Here is a 13,817-nt window from a genome sequence, read left to right on the forward strand (position 1 = left end):
ATACAGAGGATAAAATGGGTTAGTGCTAACAATTGCCACCTGCTTACCCATAATAGACAAGATGCATTGTGCTGGTGGGAGAGAGGTCAAGCTTGACACTCATCTTGGATTTTCTGGGGCCATCCTGATTTTGACAGAGCTGTCACACAAGCTCTGTCTATGGGATGGGCACAGGACCTCAGATCACTTATAGAGCCAAAAAAACTTCATGTTGTGAGTCATTGTGTCAGGATGTGTTTTATTGCAAGGTCATCGTGTGCTGATGTTTTGATGTGGACCAAAAAGTCAATATATTGAATTACCATATGCCATACAACACAGAAGCTTATTGTTTTTCTCATAATTACCTCCACATTTTTGACAACTTTCTGGCATTCAAATGCTCAGATCTATACAAGATATTTTAGGTGTGGTCTTACCAGAGCCAAACAGCAAGAGTGTGTTACTTCTCTGGAGTGTGACATGATGGCTCTCCATATGCAGCCAAACCTTGCAATGTCATATCGCATTGTGAATTGCTTAAACATACTTTTGTGCATCTACTTCCTTTAAGGTGCAGTGTGGGGGAAAAAAGCTTTTAAAAAAATTAACACATTTATCCAGCCAGCGAAAACTACCTCCAGGGTGTCATGGCCCTTGGGGCTTAGAAGGATTTAGGACACCCTGTTGCAGAGAACTGTGTATCCAAGGGAAAAAAATTAGTAAATGTGCCATAGGATGCTAATGCTATTGTGATGTTTTGGGCCATTAGGACCAGACTTCAGTGCATACACAGTAACACTAGCATCCTATGAAACTTTTTAATAAAAGTTCTTCCTTGGATACAAGTTCTTCTAAACCCAAGGGCCATGAAACCCACCCTCTGCCCTAATTTTCTCACTGGAAGAAAATCCCATTGGCATTGCTAGGCCACAAGGACAGGTTCAGACCACTGGAAGAGGTTTGAGGAACCATCATTTCAACCTTCAGATCCTGGTCTGATTTGGTGGGTCCTACAGGGTGGAGCTCCTGACATGCGAATGGGCAGGCGTTCCTTCTCTCAGCTGTGAGAAGGTAACAAGAGAATATCTGGATTCCTCGCTGCACATAAAACAGTGATAGCGGGGAGAGTTGTGATGGTTTGGTATCTGTCTGTACATGTCTGTAATAACATGTGACCTCCAATTGACAGCATAACCATCCTTGTGAAACATGTGACCTACGTTTTGAGCATGTCAGTGTAGTTTTCCCAGTTTGAACTTTGGTAAGTGCCTGACTGGAGCTTTACAGCATATGAGATAGTCACATGATAGAGAACACAGAAATCTTATCGAAGGGCAGGACCTGCTCCAGCTACCCTCTCTCTCATGGTGGACCACTGCCAGACAACAGAAGGACTGCAGGAGAGGCCTACCCAGCTGACACACTGGCTGGCCTAGGACTCACAAATAGGTGTGAGCACAGACTCAGGGGACAGCGTGTATGAGCTTTTTGTTATTTTTCCGTAAGATCTGTAACTCCTGTGTGCTTCAAGGATAAAAGTTACTGTGATTTTAGGGACTCCTGTGCAAAGCCTGTGTTCCTTACTCTGCCCTGTAGTTCCTGGGAAGTTAAACTATAAACCGTGGTGCCCTTGGCAAGGTGGAACTATAGGGGGCATGAGTAAGTGACTGGGGAAGTCTGAGAAGTCTCATCACTGGTTTCAGCACCTAGAGCGGTTGGACTGTGGAGTCCCGCCTCTCAAGGAAGGGTGACAGCGAATCTACATTGTGGAGTGTACCTTAGCAACCTAGAGCTACAAACAGTGTCTGGACTGTGACCAAACCCTGCTGGCTTGGTAGCTGATAGGATCCAAAGGTTGGTTCCATTACAACAGAATGGTGACCATGCACTAAAAGGGGATTCAGCCAGGTCTGTAACAAGAGTTATCACCTAATCAGGAACTCATAAAAAGGACAGAAAGACAAATCTTCTCCAGAATGCAGGAAAAGGCTTTCCAGGGGGAAGCTTTCTACAGCTCAGTCAGGAAAGTGGGTTATTCCTAGGCAAAGCAAATGTGTATTAAGCCATTGAACATAACTTTTTGTATAAATTGTTTCCTGGTTGCCCATAGGGTGAGGGGGACCAGGTTAATCAAGACTCTGCTGCTATTCAAGTTCAGCCACAATACTTGTGTACCCTGTTGGCATAAAGGGGGCTTTTGTTTTTTTGTGACAAAGACCCTTAATTGGTTTGGGGACAATTCCTCGGGGTGGACAACGGGGTCTTGATACACTACTATTAAGGTCAATGGGGTTACATGTGCATTGAGGCAGAAGACTAACACTTTAGTCTACATGGTAAACATTTTTTAAGGTGAACGGCAAAGCTTTTATAAAATTAAATGAGCCCCCTATTCATCAGATAACAAATGCTTAGACTCAAAATGATATAAACACATCTCCTTGTAACATGCAAACTTTGAAAATGAGGACCTTCCTTTACTCTTCCTCCAGGGCTTCAGTTCAGAGGCATATATTTGTCTGTTATAGGTGATAGCACAACTACCTAGAACGGCTGTGGTTTTGGTGATTTGTAACTTCAATGCTTGTTGCACACATGATGAACTACTGGACTCTGGTCTGGCTGGGTTCATCAGAAGGAAACTGATTTTCATAATGTGCGGTTGGGGGAAATTCCCTTTTCGGCCCTCACTTGTGATCAGTTTTCTGCCTTGAACCATGAAGCTTGTGAAACCTTATAATTTTTGTCAGATACTGTATCTGAAGAAGCTGTTGTTAGACATTCAGATTTCTAATCTGTTTTAATCTTGCTAAGATATTTGTCCTAATCTTCAGCAACAGTGAGTTCCATAGGTTTATATCAAAGTCTTTCTTTCACATGTATCTTCCCATTTAAATGAGTGTGCTCTCGTGTTATGGAAGACAGAAAAGAGGAATGCAAGACTAGTTTTCTCTATTTATAATAAAATACAACATATTTTATATTGCAGTGTTTGTCTCATAAGCTGTATCCCATGCTCTACTCTATAAAGTTAAATGAAGAATGAAAGCAGCAGGAAGGAGACGTTAAGATGCAGAAAAGGAAGGAAAGGTAGGTTTCCAGGTTTTAAATGAGAGGAGTCAGTGACCCAGGAAAATGTGTCCAAAGTTCAGAGCTGCAGAGAAGAAGGCTCTTGCACCAGAACTAATCAGATTATATGCAGAGACAGAAAGGAACCTAGTGCAACACAACTGAAGGAAGGACAAAGAGAGTAAAGCAGGCACAGAGAGGTCTTTCAAAAACAAGAAAAACATTGAACTGGATCAAATGGGAAGCCAGTGGAGTTGTTTGAGGGTGTGGGTAATGTGATTGTATTTCCCTGTAAAAGTAGGAAGGTGGCCCGAGAGAACTGAGCCTCAATAGTAAAGGGGTGAGGAAATGAATGCATGGATGAGGATTTCATCGGAACTGGAGATGCATCAGGCAGTACCGATGGTTATAGGCAACTTGGCAGTTATAAGTAACACATTACTTTATATACCTCTTCTTTTCATTTGAATAATCAATGCTAGCCTCTTTTTAATCTCAGGCTTTTAAATCTCTCCTCATATGGATGCCAACATCCCAAACCTGTGCTTCTAATCTTCAATGGCTCGTCTCTTTAGCTATCAAGAAACAGCCTGGCTTATGAGCATGAAGCCGTGGAATTTGAAGGAGCATATGGGATTTGCTATATGTTAATTTATACTGCGTAATTAGAAGACTTATTGGAATGTGGTGCTACAGGCTTTTCCTGTACAGAAGAGTACAAATTATACTTACCTACTTGAAAGTAATAGATACAGAGTAACTCTAAACTTGTATGTATTGAAGCATCCTTCATCTCATGGGAAGGGATGAGTGTTAGAAGAGTGGCGCAAAAGCTTTGCAAAGCACTGAAAGCCCCAGGAAGAGAGCATGACATCCTATGCTAGCTTTGTTTCTGAATTTCCTCAATCACCGGCCTAGGAGAACTACAAAGTCTGGCTTTGTTTAGGCTTTTTAGACAGGAAGGAGGATTTAGGAAAGTTTCTGGAAGGAAAAAAGCAGGACTTTGGGAAACGGTTGAGAGATACGAGGCACCATAGGTGTTAGAATTAGTGGTGCTGGGGATGCGGGAGGACATACTGGCTTGAAGTGGATGCCATCATATACAGGGTTTACAGTTTGGTTCAATAGCTCTCAGCACCTGCACTATACAAATTGTTCCAGTACCCCTGCAAGGCTGTTTTTTCTTTTGCCTGGGGTTTGTGTACTTTTTTGACCTGGCAGTGGATGAATGGAATGCTGGAATTATATTATCCAAACACAGGGAAATCAGATAAATGTTGGACCCCACAAATATTTAGCCACAGACATCCATTATAAAAAGGAAGGATTGTCTTGTGGTTAATCCACTGGACTAGGATTTGGAAGATGAGGATTCAATTCTCACTCAGCCTCAGATCTTCTGGGTGACTTTGGCAAGTCACTAAATCTCTCTGTGCCTGAAACCTCCCTGCTATACATATCCCTAGACCAGTGATACTCAGACTGAGGCTCGTGAGCCGCAAGTGGCTCTTTAATGTGTCTCCTGCGGCTCTTTGCAGTACAAGATATTGAAACACTGTGTGATTTAATTATTAAGCAATCAGGCTGCTTCTACTATGTTATTAACCAATTCAAGTTGACAAAACAATACTTGGTCAGTTATTTTGCTGTGAGAATAATGTTATAAATTCTCACAGCAAAATGACTGACGTGTGTGTGTGTGTGTGTGTGTGTGTGTGTGTGTGTGTATGTATATATATATATATATATATATATATATATATATATATATATATATAAAATCCTTCCTTTTATATAGTAAATGAAACAATGAATTCACTGTACTGTGGCTCTTTTGGGTAATGTTGATCACTGATTTGGCTCCTGAACCACTGAGGTCTGAGTATCACTGCCCTAGATGAAAAATGTAGCTATTAAAACAGTGAGAGTCTATCACTGGCCTGTATGACAAGTTAAATATTTCTTTTTTTTCCACGACATTTAATAGTGTGTAACTACGGAAACAGAGATAAAAGACGCAACTTTTAATGCGGAGCATCAGATCCTGCCCACTTGTACACTCCTGGGAATTTTGCCACTAACTTCAGTGGGAACAGGAGCAGGCCCAGGGTGTAAGACTTCTTTTGCCTATGATTTTAAAAGCCATTCTTTGGTGTGAGTAACTCTTATCTGACATAGCTGGAAGTGCAGCCTTCCAGTGTGGAATTCTGTGAAGAAAAGCTGCTACTCACCTGTCTGGTTTTGCAAAGGCTCAGATTTTTGATGATACAGGCAGTGTGACCAACAATGCCTGGGTCCGTTGGGTGAGTTAACAAGAGCATCCCCAGGTTCTGCAGCACCTCTCCATGCATCAGAGCGTCCTGCAAGAGCAACAAGCCATTCAATCACTGCTGATAATGACAGTGCTAAAGCATGTGATGTGACTCCATGTTATGTCATGGGTAGGACTACCCCAGCTCAACTTTCAGCTGTTTTAAACTAGCTGTAGTTTAGCGCTGTCGTTCTCAAATTGTGGTCCATTGACCACTCCTGTTACACATAACATATGCTGGTGGTCTGTGGAGAGGCGGATGGTCCAATGGTACTGGCTGATACTCCTCATTTCCAGCTGACAAATTCCATCAAATACTTATAAAATATTACAGTGCCAGCTCAGCAATAGCTGTAGTAATCAAAGGGAGGCATGTGATTGTGAATGAGAAGGGCAGTGCTCTGGGTAATGGTGAATGGAAGAGGTAGGTCATTCAGCAACCTTTACATTAGACAGATATGGTCAACTTGATTTGTTTTAAACAAACTAATTAAAAAAATCAGTTTGTGATCAGGCACTTTTTAAAATCACATTCCTGAAATTCCTTTAAAAAAGACCCTGTTCAAAATGGTATACTGGTTTCTCTGCTCTTCTATTGATATTTAAAGGCCTTTCAGAAAGCTTACCCCTTGCTGAACTTCCAGGCTTCTCTAATACCAGTGGGATCGGACCCTAGCTCCAAGTTTGGAATTGTTGGCCACCAAGTCTCCCTGGTATTAATATGAACTTATATATTGTTTTTCAGTAAGGTGAACTGGAGGGAAAACTCTCACACTGACTTAATCGGTTTTGGATCAGATCCATAGTTGCAAGCAATACCTAAGATCATATTGTAGCTAAAAGGTTAGCAAAGAAAACATTTCTCTGTTCTTTCAGTCTGTTTGCTTTGGGCATTTGACAGTACTTTGTGTAGAGTCAGTAATGTACTTCTTTATTCATACTGTTTAGAAACTGAGGCTTGCTAGAAAGGATGTACTAAATCTTTAACTCGGCATACGTACGGAGATGAAAGACATTACTCTGGAGTTTTGGAAATGTCAGGCTCCTTGAAGCAGCATCAAAGTTAGATGTCTTTAAAAATCAGTTTAAATTGCATCTTTCCTGATTTGTAGGTTGTTACAAAAGGGGTATTTTATTTTCATTTGATATTGACTGACATCTTCAAATGCATCCATTCCAAACACAGTCACAAGGTGAAATGCTGAAGCAAAACATGAAAGAAGACAAATCCAAAGTATAGCACGATGGTTAAACTCGGGGAACAAAGTATGACTTAACAAGCTCAGATGTCTACATGTTAGGTTTCAATCAGGGTGTGGTATGTACAGATATATGCTTGTGAATTTCTCTAGCAATGTCTTTCCCTGTCTTCTTAGACACAACTCACCTAATCTTAGCTAGCTAGAATGCGTTCAATTAACTGTAAAGACAATTTTGGATACGGTAGGTTTGACTCTTTTTAACCTGTGTAACTCCAATTGACTTCAGTGGAGCCACTCCCAACTTACATCAGCAGGAGAGGCAGCTCGGGCCTTTTAATTGAGTGCAGACCAAAAATGAATTCTTGCAGTACATGAATGGGTCCACTGCCAATCTTTCTCGTACATGTAGGATATACATTTGATCACTATCCCATCTGATGGCAGGTATTAGAACACTAAATTCTGATGGGCCTGCAGTATTTTGCAATTATATGTGTGAGACCCAGATTTCATTCCAAGTTCATTATTGTGATCCTCTGTTCAGTGAGGGAGAGCCACAGAGGCAGCATTCTCAGTAGAAAATGGGTGAACAGATTCAGATGAGTATTGGCCAAACTTCTTCCCCAGACTCAAACAGTTGGAAATGAAAAAAGATCCTAATCCACACTGGTCAGAGAAATCATTCCAGCAGCAATTGTTTTTATCATTTTGATACCTGGCCTTTGTAAAGCACTCTGAGATCATCTAGTGAAGTGTGCTAGCCAAGGATAAATATTATTCCCATTTTACAGATGATGAAACTGAGATGCAGAGAAGCAAAGTTACTTTGTGTCCTAGAACAAGTTAGTCAGTGGCAGAACTGGGACTAGAACCCATGTGTTCTGAGCCCTGATCCCTTGCTCTAACAAACATGGCTTCACCTCATGCTGAAAAGGCCCTTTATTATAACACCCAACCTCTTTCTTAGGGCTTTGGGACTGGATTGCTCTTGACAGACCTGAACAGAATTCTCTTTGCAGTGGGGAAGCTAATTCAGTGTTATGTTGCATGCTCACCATGAGTCAATGCAATGGCCAAGCCAGTGAATCACAGAGAGGCTTTCTATTAAGGAATGAAGGCTCCATGAAACATTCCATCTGATCAAATCCACGGTAACTAAAGGGCAGATAAATTTTACCCTATTGTATATTGGCCAGTATTTGTAATGACTCAAGCATTACTTCATTTACTTGTAAATGTTAGCTTTGTTCTGTGGTTTGTTTTCCTACTGCTGTTCCCAGGGAACAGTCCCTCTAATTCACTCAGAATTCAGACCAGGCCAGAGAAGGAAACCTTGAAAAGAGCTGAAAAATAGGCTAGAAAGGGTGGGGGGGGGGGGAGGGAAACAAGGGACAATGGATAAGACCCTTGTCTAGATACTCAGAGTTGAATCTCACAATGCAGCAACATTCAACAGTCAGTGACAGTGATGTTTGCTCACTAAAATAAATTTCAAAATGCAAACACTTCTCACCAGAGAATATACCCTTGAGATGACATTTCACTTCCAAGTGTCCTATTGCAGACCCACATATTACCCTTCCCCTGCTGGATGGTTTGACTGTTTCATTGTTGGTGTAACCACTTTGAACCTCTGGTCATGTTGGATGCTCCAGCTGTGCGCAGACAGGATGTGATGGGGGGTTGATTGAAATACTTGACATACACACATTTTAGAAGCCATGAAGGGGATAGGTTGTATGCATAGCTTGTGTGGGAGAGGGGAAGATTGAACTGCAAGAGATGCTTTCTTGGAAAATTAACAGCTTTATTACTGAGGTAAAATTCTGACCTGATTCTTCACATTGAGTAACACTTTAGTAACCCCATTGACTTCACTTATTTAAATTGTAAACTCTTTGGGGCGGGGACTGACTTTTCATTCTGTGCATACAGTGCCTCGCACAATGGGGCCCAGATCCATGACTAGGATCCCCAGTGCTAATACAATTCAAATAAATAATAAGCATCATGCCTTTCAAAGGCATCATGCCTCCAGGCACTTCTGCTTGGGCAGTGCACCTTCTCGCCTTTCCTAGCACACTACTAAGGCTAGGTCTACACTACGGGGGGGAGGGGAGGCGACCTAAGATACGCAACTTCAGCTATGTGAATAGCGTAGCTGAAGTTACGTATTTTAGGTCAACTTACCTGGCTGTGAGGACGACGGCGAGTCGACCGCTGCCGCGCCGCCGTCGACTCCGCTTCCACCTCTAGCTGCGGTGGATTTCCGGAGTCGACGGCAGAGCCATCGGGGATCGATTTTATCGCGTCTTCACTAGATGCGATAAGTCGATCCCCAATAGATCAATTGCTACCCGCCGATCCGGCGGGTAGTGAAGACGTGCCCTAAGTTGTAGGAGGCATAATTTTAACCATGCTGTGCTGAATGTGCAAGATCAATTGATGTACAAAGCACTAGGTCTGCAGTTCCCAGTGGGAGTTTCAAGCCAGCATGAATTTCTTTCAGTAATTAGCCACTAAAAGCCCCTAAAACAAGCCTTGGGTAGTCAGATTATCTTGTCACTACTGTAAAAAGCTACATCATATGATAGGCTTTCACTTTTTTTTGCTTGACATCCTTAAACGCTAACTGACTTAAGAGATTGTTAGCTTAAAAATCCTATTTTAAAATTTCCTTACTCGTGACTACTGACACCGTCAGCTATTGTAATGGAAATTATTGTACAGATGTTGCTTTTTCACTATCTTATATTTGTTTACTTTTGCATTTCTTTCTGCATCGACAAAGAAAATACCAATTTTGTTTTGTTTTGTTTTGTTTGTTTGTATAATCTACTTCTAATCAGTTTTGCTTTTAGGTTCTCAGGCATTAGCAATAACATTTCACCGTTTGTGGTGCTGTCTACCTTGAACAAAATAGCCAAATCTAACTAATGGGTTGTCCCCAAAGGGACAATTAACACATCTTAAACACCAGTGTGGATGCTCTCATTCAGAAGTAAAGTGGCCTTGTTTGCTTTAGCTTAGTGGTTCTTCAAAAGAGATCAATTCATTTGAACTTTCCTGAGTGTCCCTGTGTAGACAAGCCCTAACAAAATTACTATGCTGAGCACTGTAGATAAGATGTAGCTTTCTTTCTCTGACCTGATGGTCTCTATCTCTCAGCATACTATTCTGTGTCCTGCCATTCATCCTCCCTCCTAAAAAATCCCTTAGCCGTAAAGCAGCAGCGCTTTAATGTACCTTGTGCGGTCACGGCGCACAGTGCTCTAAAAAAACCACCTCAACGAGGGGCGTGGCTCCCAGCGCTGGGGCACTGTTTACATTGGCGCTTTACAGTGCTGCAACTTGCTGCTCGCAGTGGGGTGTTTTTTCACACCCCGAGCGAGAAAGTTGCAGCGCTGTTAATTGCCAGTGTCAACAAGCCCCAAGTCACTAGCCCTGCAATGCTTGGAATGTAGTGGTCAGTAGAGTGTGGGCTGGTGTGAGTGACCTTCTTCTTATACAGCTGCTCTACAACACAAAGGACTAAACTCAATGTCCACTGGGTCCCCCTCAACCCACACAATCCCAATATTAAATAACTGTCCAGGTGCAGTTGCGGTAGCCAGGGGCGGCTCCAGGCACAAGTGCACCAAGCATGTGCCTGGGGCGGCAAGCCGCGGGGGGCGGCCTGCCGGTCGTCGTGAGGGCAGCAGTTTGGCAGAATGCCTGCAGGAGGTCCGCCAGTCCCACAGCTTCGGCGGCAATTCGGCGGCAGCTAGCCGCGGGACAGGTGAACCTCCTGCATGCATGCCGCCGAATCCGCGTTACCAGCGGACCTCCCGCAGGCCGAAAGCCACCTGCCTGCCTTGCTTGGGGCGGCAAAAAACATAGAGCCGCCCCTGGCGGTAGCTAACCCTTGATCCCTTTGGGAAGGCCCTTTCTGTTTTTCTATGGAGATTTGCACATCAAGTATTTATATCAGTAATTCATTATATGCAACATTAACATTGTTGCCATAGCATTACTTAGTTAGGAGTATTAAAAGTTTTATCCCAGGCAGTGGCAAGAACCCCTGCTATTCAGCAACTATCATCCCTACCTGGTTGGCTGGGTGTTGGGATAATATCCAGAGGAGTGCAATAGAAGCTTGTTGAACATCTGAATTGCTAGATGCAAGGAGAGACAGCAGCTTGGGCAGGATGTCCATAGCAATGATGTCAGCCTGAATGTTCACTGTTTGGAAGAATGACAAAGCAGCTCAGTGTGGGGTAAAATGTTGTTAGAAGGTGTATGGCACAATTATGGTGCTGTTTTCATTAATGTTAGACAGACTTTTGGCTGAATGGTGATATATATATATATCCCTTATCAGAGGGGTAGCCGTGTTAGTCTGGATCTGTAAAAGCAGCAAAGAGTCCTGTGGCACCTTATAGACTAACAGACGTATTGGAGCACGAGCTTTCGTGGGTGAAAGCTCGGATGCATCCGACGAAGTGGGTATTCACCCACGAAAGCTCGTGCTCCAATACGTCTGTTAGTCTATAAGGTGCCACAGGACTCTTTGCTGCTTTTATATATATCCCTGTCCAGGCAGGGCCAAATTGTATTTTACCAGGTTATAAAAATCATGCTTTATCTGTTCTGTCTCCCTCTACCAACACTGTGTCTGGAGGAGTAGTATGGACCCATATTTGAATATAGCTTTGAAAGCACTTCGGCCTTGTTTGGTTGACCAATGCAAACCATGTTTGAAATGAGTTTAGCTGGAATGAGTTAAAGTTCACGAGGACTGTGTGTGTATGTGTGTGTGGCGGGGGCGGGGGGTTGGAGATACAGAGCCTGTCTAGACAATTTTCCCATTGCTTTAGCGTTTCCTGCCACTGCCGGAGTGGTACAAAGGGATGGAATGAGAAAAGGTTTTGATCCTTGATTCTTTGGAAGAACACTTCCCATTTTGTAATGTTAAATCAATAAATAAACCATCCGTTCGAAGACGCTTGTCAAGAACATGCCTAGTTTCTGTCCCAAAGCATCCAAAATGATATTTCTTTTCCTCCTTTGAAAGGAAGCCAAGAAACTGCTCCAATTTGGTGTTCAGTCTCGTAAAATAACTGAACATCTCTTCCCAAGAGAGAAAATTTGGGAGACGTGGTCATGTGACTTTGGACATATTGACACAGAAGGGAAAGGGCTCATTTGTCGTACCACAAACACACACACAGCTTGGCAGTCCTGGAGTAACAAACTTGAAGGCAGGCTGGGAGCTGTGGGAGCAAAATGAGTGGATCAGAGAGGAGAGCTCTTAAAATTAGTTCCCTACCGACTGAACTAAATTGCACCGTACTAAATAAGACGTATTAGTGAAGTACTTGCTTTAGCTGTACGGTACAGAGGAGATACAGAAGAAACTGCTCATGAGAATTGCCCTAAAATATTTGTAAAACCAAATTAAAATGACACCTGTTTATGATTTAAAAATCTAATGTGGCAGAATGAAGAAAAGACCCTGAATACATTTCAGAGATCTAGGCCATGACTGGTGCAGGAACAGTAATCGCACTAGGGATGTTTGAGTGAGGGATGGGAATAGGTGGCATTTCAAAAAGGAGGAGGGAGGATGAAAACAATTGATCTACTAGATACATGTACAACTGGTCTTATACCTCTGCACTATCACAGACCAATGCTTATTTTTAGACAGCTAGTTACAGGGATCAACTGTTGCAGAGAAATTTATAATTAAAATGTACACTTACATAATGGCTGTGATGTTGCAGTCTATATGGTTTTATAAAAATCTGATAATAAGTGAATATAATGTAACTGGGATATGCTTCATGCAAAAGGTTTCTTGTAAGGTATCATTACAAAGCTTATAATCTACTGAGTGTGATCATCCTATTTGTATAAATGTATCACTCTTGTATCTAAAACTAGAAATATGAAATATAACTCTGAGGGCCTATTGTAATTATGCAAAGTGTGGGCCATTAATGGTGGTTTGGAATCTTGATGACTCCCATTAACTAGGACCATTGTCTGCAGATGGCTGTGTTTTACCTGTGAGTCTTCCTGTATATGGCCTTGGCTACACGGGCGCTGTACAGCGCTGCAACTTGCTGCACTCAGGGGTGTGAAAACGCCCCCCCTCCCCCCCCGAGCGCAGCGCGTACAGCACTGTAAAACGCGAGTGTAATCAGAGCCTGCAGCGCTGCAAGCTATTCCCCTCGCAGCGCTGGGAAGTCCTGAGTGTAGCCAAGGCCTACGTATGTGCTGGCAAGTGGATAATGAAGTCTTGCAGTGACATGTGATCATGTCACCTGAACTGGAATCCATCTTTAACCTGGTGCTTTTCCAGTGAGGGGGGTGGAAACCCAGAGGGACAAAAGGTTCCCGCCTTATGCAAAAGATATATAAAGGGGTGGAACAGAACAAAGAGGGGAGAGAGGAGCCATCATGAAGAATCCCCTAGCTACCACCTAAGCTGGAACAAGAGCTGTATTAGGGGAAAGAATTGTGTCCAGGCCTGGAAGGTGTCCAGTCTGAGGAAAAAACTTACTGAAGCATCTCTAAGGGTGAGATTATCTGTGTTTAGTTTGATTAGACATAGATTTGCGCATTTTATTTTATTTAGCTTGGTGACTTACTTTGTTCTGTCTGTTACTACTTGGAACCACTTAAATCCTATTTTCTGTATTTAATAAAATCACTTTTTACCTATTAACTCAGAGTATGTATTAATACCTGGGGGAGCAAACAGCCGTGCATATCTCTCTATCAGTGTTATAGAGGACGAACAATTTATGAGTTTACCCTGCATAAGCTTTATACAGGGTAAAACGGATTTATTTGGGTTTAGACCCCATTGGGAGTTGGGCATCTGAGTGCTAAAGACAAGCACACTTCTGTGAGCTGTTTTCAGGTAAACCTGCAGCTTTGGGGCAAGTAATTCAGACCCTGGGTCTGTGATGGAGCAGACGGGAGTGTCTGGCTCAGCAAGACAGGATGCTGGAGTCCTGAGCTGGCAGGGAAAACAGGGATAGAAGTAGTCTTGGCATATCAGGGGGCAGCTCCCAAGGGGGTTTCTGTGATCCAACCCGTCACAATGACTTTCATCCTGAAGGCTCCAAATCACTTCATAAACTATATACAGTGTAAATGCCATCATAGAAATACAGCTGCTTTTCTATCATAGATTCCCAGCTATTTCTTTAGTGGAAATTGTCACTGCATCCTTCATTGGCCAACACTCTTGTGGCCTTCTG

General features: G+C 42.7%; 1 protein-coding gene across 1 annotated transcript in view; it reads right to left on the reverse strand.

The window, feature by feature from the left end:
* Nucleotides 1-13,817, reverse strand: part of LOC112112058 (vacuolar protein 8-like) — a 43,109-nt gene that overhangs the window by 2,620 nt on the left and 26,672 nt on the right. Inside the window, exons 9-11 of the mRNA XM_029911050.1 lie at nt 10,652-10,785; nt 5,283-5,411; nt 1,805-1,892 (exon numbers count right to left, since the gene is read on the reverse strand). Of these exons, the coding sequence (XP_029766910.1) occupies nt 1,805-1,892; nt 5,283-5,411; nt 10,652-10,785 (351 nt within the window). The remainder of the gene's footprint in view (nt 1-1,804; nt 1,893-5,282; nt 5,412-10,651; nt 10,786-13,817) is intronic.

Source organism: Terrapene carolina, unplaced genomic scaffold, assembly GCF_002925995.2.
Source record: "Terrapene carolina triunguis isolate 2854851 unplaced genomic scaffold, T_m_triunguis-2.0 Scaffold85, whole genome shotgun sequence".
Classification (NCBI taxonomy): Eukaryota; Metazoa; Chordata; order Testudines; family Emydidae; genus Terrapene; species Terrapene triunguis.